The sequence below is a fragment of the Papaver somniferum genome, chromosome 6, assembly GCF_003573695.1.
Source record: "Papaver somniferum cultivar HN1 chromosome 6, ASM357369v1, whole genome shotgun sequence".
NCBI classification, from domain to species: domain Eukaryota; kingdom Viridiplantae; phylum Streptophyta; class Magnoliopsida; order Ranunculales; family Papaveraceae; genus Papaver; species Papaver somniferum.
In genome coordinates this window covers 104,846,123-104,857,208 of record NC_039363.1, presented here as the reverse complement: position 1 = coordinate 104,857,208, position 11,086 = coordinate 104,846,123, and the positions used below count along the sequence as shown (strand labels likewise).

Here is an 11,086-nt window from a genome sequence, read left to right as displayed (position 1 = left end):
GTTTAACATATTGTTTGAAGCAAGATACCTTTTGTTGGACTGAAGAAGTCGAAAAGATATTCCATATGCTTAAAAAAAATTGTGCACTTCTCCAGTTATTGTTATGCCAGATTTTGACAAACCATTTGAAATAGATTGTGATATATGCTTATGTTATTGGTATTGGCACTGTTCTTTCTCAAGATGGTCATCCAGTAGCATTTCACAGCGAAAAGAAGTCTGAAACTAAAAACAAAAGGTTTACATATAAACTAGAGTTGATTGCTCTTGTTCAAGATTTGAAATAATGGCACCCATATTTGGTTCATCGAGAGTTTATAGTCAATACTGATAATAAAGCTCTCAAATTTCTTCAAACTTCAGCTAAAGTCAATAAAATGCATGATATATGTTTATCTACTATCAGCCCATATACTTTTTCTATTAGATATAAAAGTGGAAATATGAATCAAGTTGTTGATGCTTTGAGTAGACGTGTACATTTTCTTGTCAGTCTTTGCAATGAAATCATAGCTTTTGATTACATCGGGTATTTATATGCTAGTGATGATGATTTTAAGACTATTTGGAATACTTGTGGACATATGACTAGAGGAGACAGTGAGTTTTTGATTCAAGATGGGTTTTTACCCCAAAGGAAATCGACTTTGCATTCCACGGGGATCTATACGACTCCACTTAATTCATGAACTACATGGTAGTGGTCTTGGTGGAGATTTTGGTCGTGATAAAACTATTGGTTTAGTTGAAGAGCCTTATTACTGGCCTTCTTTGAAAAGAGATGTGCATAAGTTTTTTCAAAAGTGGGACTATTCAAAATACATGACTTTACACTCTATTACCTGTTCCTGAATCTCCTTGGGTTGATGTGAGTATGGATTTATCTTGGGTTTACCGCGCACTTCTAAGGTAAATGATTCTATAATGATGGCACATTTTGTTTCTTGTGAAAAGACAACATATGCTTCTAATGTTTCTTACTTATTCTTCAAAGAGATAGTTTGTTTGCATGGGATTCCTAATTGATTTTTTGTTTGCATGGGATTCCTAAATCCATCACTTCTGATCGTGACGTTAAGTTTCTAAGTTATTTCAGGAAATCTCTTTGGATGAGAATAGGTACTAAGTTACAATATAGTACCATTGTACGTCCTCAAACTGATGGACAAACAGAAGTGGTTAATCGATCTTTATGGAATCTTATAAGAGCAAAGATTGTTGATAATAAAGAAAAGCAGTGGGTTATTTTTCTTTCTCATATGGAGTTTGCTTTCAATACTTCAGTTAATCGTTCTACTGGAAAAATACCTTTTGAGATTGTATATTCAAAGTTACCTAATCATAATCTTGATTTGGTAGTTCTTCCAAAAATTTCAAAATCCAATCTGAAAGCTGGCCAGCTGGTAGATAAAGCTTCATAACTTCATAAGGAAGTCAAAACCAAACTAGAAGACTAATGTTCGGTACAAAGAAGAGCTGATAAATACAAGCGGCTGAAGACATTCGAAGAAGGAGAACTAGTTATGGTACATCTACGAAATGAACGTTTTCCTGTTGGAACTTATAACAAAACAAAGATGATGAAATATGGTCCTTTCAAAGTTCTGAAGAAGATAGGTGATAATGCTTATGTGATTGAGCTTCATTCTAATTGGAATATATCCAACATTTTTAATGTGCAGGAACTATTCACTTTTGATGGAGACAATGATCTTTTCTTTGTGGACAACTCGAGGACAAGTTATTTTCAAGATGGGTGGATTGATGTAGAACATATCTGCTAATTAATCTTTTATTTTCTTCTGTTTTTCTTTTTCCAACTGTTTATGACTTGCGTGACAAGTCCTGTTATTTCCTTTTCCTAGTTTTCTCTTTTTAGAGTTTATTTAGTTTAGGAATCTTAATTCTATTCCTAGTATACGTTTAGCTTATTTATATTCAGGATTGTAGTTCTGTTACAAACACATTATTATTATCAATTAAGAGTTATTAAACACCCTACTTGTTTTCTGCTAATTTTCTTTTTGTTCTGTTTTAATTCTTCTTATTCGTATCTTTTTTTTCTCTTTGTATCTTCTGCAATCTCCGTATTGCATTCATCCTTACAGGTTCTACAATATTACAACCGATTGACATGTGGCAACCGACATCCATTACAGTCAGCTGTTACGAATCGAATCATTAAGATTACTGCTATATCTGAAATGTTACAATCAATCCTCAACGTCTGAAGCCGTTATTTATATGTTATAACCGATTGACACGTGGCAAACGACAACCATTTTACTGAGCTGTTACGGATAGATTCGTTATGATAGATGTTACACAGAACTGTTACAACGAACTAAACAACACTTTTAATCGTTGCTTAAACAATTATAAAGAATGACAGCTCATCGTTACGCCGAACTGTTATTGGCTAATAGTTACAATATGAGAAAGTAATGGTTACCTGTTACAACAAAATGACAGCAAGCCAATCTTATGTTGACTAGACAACCGCTGGTTTATTTATTCCGACAAATGAAACCGTTATTTAATAAAATTTTGTTGTAACGTCTTAACTGTTAATAAATTGTTTACAACACTAATAATGAGGTTGTATTTCCAATATTTTTTGACGTTACAATAAATACATTGTAACGTTAATTCAACATTACAAATTTCTTGATTTCGTGTAGTGAATATGGCAGATTAATACATTTCTAATTAGATTTATCTATCGAAAGTTGTAAAGAAATACAGATAGGGAAAATTGTATTCCAATTCACAATACACTCAAAAAAAAATTGCCTCCTTAGCTAAAGTATATCCTACCATATACGATGATCCATGTTCCCTTCTTGACTTCTTGGGTTCTGGATTGATAGATTTTTTGCGATACTTCACGAAACACGAAGAAATTTGAATGAAAAAGATAACTCAAAATAACCATATAACAGACCTCCGTAAAAGTACACATTTTTCACATGGACGTTGAATTGTAGACCAAAATAAACGGATCCTTTCCACTAATCAAGATTTTGAATGAGATTATGCCGGTTAATAAGCTACCAAACAATTAAAGCCATTTATATCATTCTATCTTCACATAAAAATAATCACATCTCTGAACAATGAAAATCTGGGTGTGATTTGTATCTGCCCATTGGGTAGATCAGATCACATACCCCCATGTAGTTGTAGGTGAGTTTTATAACTTCTCTGAAGCTCCCGCTAATTCAGGATCGTTAACTTAGCTGGTGCGCAGACTTAAATCAGTAAAAAATGTCTGACCAGTCACCCACATAAATCCCAACATTCTAACTCTTACATCTCTACAATTTCTTTCTTACTCTCCTCCATTGTCTAGAGTCAGAGACAATGAAGTCTTCTGCATTTGAAAATCTTCCTTACTACAGTACTAAGAGAGGTAACGGTGTGAATGCATGGAGATTAGGGTTACTTTTGGTGTGGGTAATTGCTCTTACTTGGGCTTTTACTGTTTTCATTTTTGGTAATCCAAACCCTTTTAATAAGGTCAAGTCTAAGCAGAAGTATTCTTTGACGAAGAACATTACTTATAATGATGAACTGGAGTTGAGGAATAATACAGTTCCGTATCCGAACGATATCGATCAAACTACTGCCGTTTACCCCGAAAAGGGTATGCACATGAACCATGCATATTGTCATTGTATGATTTGCTATGCATGTTTAATTTGGAATCATATTGTTTTTATGGTCTTGTTTGTGCTGTGACTAATTCCATGTTTTGTTTACCTATGGTGTAGAGAGTGATTATGAGAAGTGTGACCTGTTTAAGGGTCGATGGATTCCCGAGCTCAACGGACCATTATACACAAATTGGAGCTGTTCCACGATACCAGAATCCAAGAATTGTCAGCTAAATGGAAGGAAAGATGTAGACTATATGAATTGGAAATGGAAACCAGATGATTGTGAACTCCAGAGATTTGATGCAAAGAAGTTTTTATCGATAGTTCGAGGTAAAAAGCTAGCCTTCATTGGTGACTCTGTTGCTCGAAACCAAATGGAATCACTCCTTTGTCTACTATCACAAGTAAGTAGTACTGCTTCCACTTCGTGTCAACCGTTTGCAATTGTACTTATAATTTGCTACACATTGCAAAGTACAAACCCCTTGCGTACATTTGATAAAAGGTGCATTACTTGTCTCCTATTTTTCTAAATTGCACTTACAATTTGGATGCAAACATGATATTTGTAGGGAGAAATTCCGAAAGATATCTATAAGGATTATGAAGATCGATTTCGAATCTTTTACTTTCCTGCACATGATTTTACTCTCACGGTCTTCTGGACAAGTTTCTTGGTCGTTGGGGAAGATAAAGGAATCATAAACGGTTCGACTACAAATGTGTTTCATATACACCTTGACAAGATTGACGCTAACTGGGCTCAGAAACTACCTGGTGTAGACTATGCTGTCATTTCTATTGCTCACTGGTACTTCCGAAAGAATTACTTATATGAAGGAGGTCAACTAATAGGTTGCACATATTGCAACGAACCGAATGTTCCTGATTTAGGAATTCCATTTGCTGTAGGCAAAGTCTTTGAATATGTGGTTAAATATATTAACGACTGTAACGACTGTAATGAGGATTTGGTTACTCTGGTACGAACATTTGCGCCTGCACATTTTGAGAATGGATATTGGCATGGCGGAGGGGTTTGCAACAGAACAAGTCCTTACACTGAGGAACAGGTTAATTTTGCGAGTTCTGAATGGGAACTGAGGAGTAGTCAAGTGAATGCGTTTGAGAAGTATAAAAACACAGCAGAAGGGAAAAGAGTAGAGATTTTAGATATAACTAGGGCCATGATGATGAGACCGGATGGACATCCAGGGCCTAATTGGAAAGATCAATATGGTCAGAACCACCATGATTGTCTGCATTGGTGTTTACCTGGACCTATCGATATATGGAATGACTTGTTCATGGCCGTGTTGCAGAAAAATGTATAGAATTCACTGATTCATTGGGCGGAAACTGCTAGGTTTTTATAATTTATATAGCATTTACTTGTTTTCCTTTAGTTTGAATTTGTTTTAGAATTGATCCTAGTCCTAGTACTAGAAATTTGTTTCATTGTTTTTCCAGGAAGTCTGGACAAAATTCTCTATAGTTCATTTTTCTTTCCAGTGAGCAAAAATATGGTATTTGGCATTGAGGTGTATATCTGAGCATACAAGCTCGATTGGATTAGATCAAACACTCAGTATGCAAACAAACTGTACCACCAGTGTATCCATCTATGTAGTCAATTTCGGACATTTCGGCCAGAATTCCGGCGGAATTTCTGTTTTCGGATCACCACAAAACGAAACACAAGATTACGCCGAGACGGAAAGGAATCGGAAATTTCGGGCATCTCGGCCGGAATTCCGGGTATCTCGGCCGGAATTCCAGATATTAGAACATTTCGAGAACAATGGAGCCAATAATCCTGTTTTACAAAATTTCTTTCTTTGGAGTTGTACCGAAATTACATCGAGATTTGGAAACGGAATCTCTCCGATACAACGTTGTACCAGTGTCTCGCTCGGGACCGAGACAAACCGGAATCCGAAATCGACTACATTCGTATCCATAGACTCTAGGAAACATGGTTATGATATTTTGCCATGCACGAAAAAAGTGATAATTTTTTTTGCATTTCTTGATATGGTAACATTTTATGAACCCTTTGGGAATAGTCAGCAGTGAAATCACAAACTGTAACATTGTTCATTCCCTAACACATTAAACCATTATCCGGCATTTGTGCGATACAAATTATACCAACCCGTCTTAAGACCTTGTTTGACTATCTCGTTCGTGCTTGACAAGGAGTCAAACAAACCGAAACACTCTTCCTACTCCTATCCAATCAAACACTTGACGGCATATAAACAGAAGAAAACGTCAAGAAAAGTAGTCCAACCATCAGATAATAGTATCTTTGTGCTTAAAATCTGGACGCAGGAATCTCCCGTACTCGGTCATATAGAGTTTTGTGAACGAAATCAATCATGGGCGCAGCCGCAGCAGTACTTCAGGGATGCCATCTTTTATTTCTTTTTTAATATAGAAATGGTCCACAATAAGTATGACAGAATCAGATAACATCCTCCTGAGAACCATGGAGCTCAAGATGGATAGTAAATGACAAATTTTATAGTCTTGATTAATGAAGGGAGGTTCCATTTGTAGCAAGTAGGAGATTCTGCTTACGCGTGCACCATCTTTAAGAATAATAATATCCACTTGAATCTTTGGGTATATCCTTATCCTCCATCCTCTTCTCCTGAACCATTAACTTATAAAAGAAAAGAATAGTGATTAGAATTTTAGAGTTTCCAAGAGGTGGTATCAGGAATTCATCATGCATAGACCACCTAACTCTTGTACGCATCTGAGTGATGTAAAACTAAAACAGTTCTTTCTATATTTTTGTCAGGAAAATTAAGATACGGATGATTTTCGATATCATGGCGTGGACTATCTTACAATCCTACTAGGACTTATGAGTAATATACTTAGCGTAGAACTTTCAAAAGTTTCAAGTTTGAACTCACGGTTTGGGTTGCAGCCTTGCCTTATCCTTGATGCGGTTGTTTTGTGGCCTTTGTTGCATGCTTTTCAGTTTTTGCGTATCATGCATAATACAGATATACAGTCAGTCGCCGTGTGGTCAACCATAATGCAATTTAGGCAAATTTCTGTTTCAAAGAAAAAGCTCCCAGCAATGTCCTATCCGTACTTTTAGTACCCCAACTTGGACATCATAACCTTCAAAAGTGCCCGATCCCAAGACCAACGAACTAATGGCCTAATATAAGGGACAAAGTGACCTAAGGAGCCCAAATTAGGCTGGCTGACAATCAAACCTCTTTCCCGCCCGTTAATTAAAATGCGGTGCAAATCTTTTTTAACGAAGAGATTATATAATTCAGAGCCAAACTTTAGACTCAGATTTTCAATATGCAATCTCTATTTTAAACTAAATTATGCTTAAAGACATGACATTTCATCTTTTTCTTTTTTGATTCTCTTCTTTTGTTCTCAAAGTATAGAATAAAATCATGGTTACTTCTTTCAAGCAGCAAATCAGGCCTGCATTGGTGACATCCTCTCCTTCTCTTTCTTTTTGCTTTTATGTTTGCATAAATTGGTGAAAAGCTAACCCCAATTTGCAGCATTATAATTTGACTGATGCATTATATCTTACATAATATTGATAACCTAATAATATAGCTTTAGATTATAATATCCTTAATCTATATCTATTTACATGACGCATCAGCCTTTCTTTTTCAAACCTTTTCTTGATTCCTATCTTAAGCAAGCGAATTACAACCTATAGTAAGCGCCCATACAAAAGAAATAATTCGCTCCAATGTATATAAATCTGACTGAGTACCAATGAAGATTGAAGAGCATCTCTTCATCCACCCATAATTAATATGTAAAGAAAACACTTAAGGAGAATGGCATATTTCTGCAAATATACTTATATGCTTCTTCTTGATGGAAATATTTGTTGGACATTCTAAACTTACTACAATGAAGAAGAGTTTATTAGAACAAGAAAGACGTAAAAGAAGAAATTATATCACTAGTCAAGTTAAGTGACTCAGTGACACTTACTACATTATAAACTTTTTTTTTGTTTTTTTTGAATGAATAAAGAAAGAAACTTACTCGAGTTGCAGGAGTACATCATAAGCTTATGCTGCTGTATATTGAATAATAATATTTTATCTTTTCATTTTAACGTTTGGGTTTTGCAATGGCCATATGCATCTTTAAACTGTTTTCATTGGGATACTTAAGTCTCAAGCTAAGTTTGAAATAGAAGTCCGAGATTAAACTCAATTCTAAATTCTGCGTGCATAAAACTCTTTCTTAAACTGAGTATGGATGGCATCTATTTCCAAGTTGAGATCGTGCAAGACATTGAGTGTGAGACTGTACACATTTTCACAAACCCTACCCAGCAATCCTTTCAAGTTGGCTTGTTTGCAAAAATGGAACTGGTACTCACAAAATTTAGCAATTTCAAATCTAGACGCAGCACTGAGCACTCCCTATGATGCTTCGCGGTCAAATTTGAAACCCAAATGCTAAGATAGTTTGCCTTTTAGGTTGTATTGTTGTGGATGCCAGTTGAGACTAAGAGTGCGCACAAAACCAGACTCCTCACTCAGCTATAGTGCAAGCCATATAGAGTAGTATATATAACTTGTAAATGATGCTTAGTGTCTAATCCTAGCTAATACTCTAATTAAGTTAAGATATTAAAAGTCTCATTCTTCATCTCACCCACCAAGTATATTTATAACTTCATTACTCTAGTCTAACCTCAGCTATTTTGATGTCATTCAACTGTTAATCAAAGTCTCTAGAGTCTAAATCACTTTCTTTGCTAACATCACCACCTTAATTAATCAGATACCCATTTTCTAAAATCACTTTAACCCTCCACACGCCATTGTTTTTCTTTTTTCCTTTAAATAATAAAAGGGTCTCGCTCTTCTACCACGCTTTCATCAGCTAATCCCTGATTAACCATCATTAACCCTTTCTTTAATATACTTCAAATCAGTCTAGACATGTAAAGACATGACAACTTATCTCACCACATATGTGTGCCCCTTTCTTCAGATATATTGGTGGGTCTATTAGCGCACCGGTGCTATTACAGCGACTATCTTTTCCCTCCTAATATTCGTCTAATCATATATATAATTTGATGTTTATTTCTTTCTAAGCGAACTGTCCACCATATTGCAAATAGTTACCGAACTGTCAGACACCACAGTTTTTTTCTTAATTTAAAGATTTTTCTTCTGCATTATTAATTGATACATTTCTGTTGATTTATTGTGCAATATTTCGCGATAAATTGTATTGATCAATGATCAATTAAGCGGACGTACATATATATTCAACGGCAATAACCAAACGCATAGTAGTATCAGCTCACCAAACAGGCAAACACATGCAAGATAATTTGAGTTACATTCCTAATTATTTGGCAGCCTCTAAGCCGCTCGTTTTGCTTATACAAGTTCTGTGATTTAAATATATGGGCTTTGTCTAATTATTTATTTGCTCTATTATTAAGCGAAAACATTGACGACTCCAGAGGAAGAGCATTAAACAATCAGTGACGAGAATCTTTAGCTGTTTGCTTATGTATTTAAGATTTAGTTTAGTTACTAAGAGCAAGTGTATTAGGGGGATTCAATGAAAAGTAAAGCTGTTTTGTTTGAATTTTAAGTACAAATCAGGCAGAACCCATTAGCTATGTTCCCTGGATGAACGTGAAATTAAAGTAGTAATGAGATTCTTTAAATGAATTCTTTTAGTTGTTTGAGACACATGTAAGTTGTTGTTTTTTAATCAAGTCACGACTGAAACTATTTTGTCTAAGTACTTAATTATGAGTTTCATTAACTTCTGTTGCTTAGTTTGGGTTAAAAAATGAAAATTTCACAAATCTCTAGGGAGATTCACTGAACATAAATAGACAAGACATGGTATATAAGATCTCAAAAATTGATTACTGATTCATGGAGTAGTTACTATTCAAATGTTAATATGGGTACATTATATTTATGGGTGCGACAGAAAGATAATATTTATGGTGCACCGTGCACTATCCTCACATTACATGTACCTAGTTAATCTTTAGAGTTAGAGTTTAATAACTAAAAGTAGGTATTCCCTTTCTTTTAAAGCAAGATGATTGTACAACATAGATGCTTCTATTTATGATTTGATAGGTTTATTGAGACCAAATAGTGGACAATGCCCTAATCTTGGTTAATTAACAAGAAGAAAAAAATGGTTAATCTTGTTGATTTGGTTAATTAACATAAATACCCTAATATATAGTATTGATTAAAAAAAGAAGATGTTATAGAAGAAAAAAATCTTGAAAAAATAAGAAACCCACAAAAAAAACAAAAAAAAAAACAAATATAAATGCACAATTATATGAATAAGTATTTTTATGGATTGACGTGGATTAAGTTTATCAATGGATAACGATTTTAGGAACTAAACTAAACGCCGAATTCGTTTTTGAGTATAAAAATTGGAACTAACTGATAGAACCTATCAAGATATATTAATTTATTGGTTCCAAACTATTCTATCTATCTGGTATCTGAATAGTTGTTTATTTATTTTTATTTTCGTATTTTTAGGTTTTGAAGAGATTATTTAGTTTTAACTTCTGATTTTTCTCAAAAAAAAAAAAAAAACTTCAGGGAAAACAACAATTAAGAAATGAGAATACTTGTATGTGCAAATAACTTGGATCGAAACTAAAGGGAAGAAGTGTGGTGGATACTCGTATTCTTTCTAGTTCTTGAAGGAAAAAGGACTAACTATAAAGAGTGAATAGGGCTTCGGCATATTTTAATTCGAATTGGAATTAAGTTTTTGCAAAATAATATTTTTTGTTATTATTTGAGATTTAGAGAGGATTTTTTTTTTAATTGAGGAGAAAGATTAAAATTTCCCATTACGAGCAAAAAGAAAAGAAACGCATAAACGGTATAAATGAGAGGTTGAAGAAACCAACCTCCGGACAACAAACTTGCAAGATCAAAGACAAATAAAATACAAATACCTTGAGAGGAATGTATTTTCAAACTCCTAAAACTAGCCAAATAAGAAAGAAAAACAAGAACTAGAAGAAAAAACTCTCAAAGATTAAGTATATAATTACTCTCAGTTTGAGATCTTTTCCCTCACCCTAAGTTATCCTTGTTAGAGTTCCCATGTTTTCGATTCCGATTCAGTATATTAGACTTTGTATCTTTTCTTTTTGAAGTCTTGTCCTCACAAGACAAGTACTTGAGGTTTTTCTTAAATTCATCATCTTCATCGTCATCAATGTCCTCCTCTAATTCTCCAATAGTTTCTTTGTCTTCAATTACTTTCATAAGAACCTCAATTTTGTTTCTACGGAAATGTGATTCCTTCTTTAAAGTCATTTAGCACCAAAAAGGGATCTTTTTTGGAGAGATCACTAGCTTAACAATATTTTTTGGAGCGCTCGC

At 34.3% G+C, this 11,086-nt stretch overlaps 1 protein-coding gene across 1 annotated transcript; it reads left to right on the top strand.

Moving 5' to 3' along the window:
• Positions 1–3,124: 3,124 nt before the first annotated feature.
• Positions 3,125–5,123, top strand: LOC113285998 (protein ALTERED XYLOGLUCAN 4-like). Its single transcript, XM_026534727.1, has 3 exons — positions 3,125–3,646; positions 3,774–4,063; positions 4,232–5,123. Exons 1-3 carry the CDS (start codon positions 3,364–3,366, stop codon positions 4,991–4,993), a joined length of 1,335 nt encoding a protein of 444 aa, XP_026390512.1. The 5' UTR covers positions 3,125–3,363; the 3' UTR covers positions 4,994–5,123.
• Positions 5,124–11,086: the final 5,963 nt, after the last annotated feature.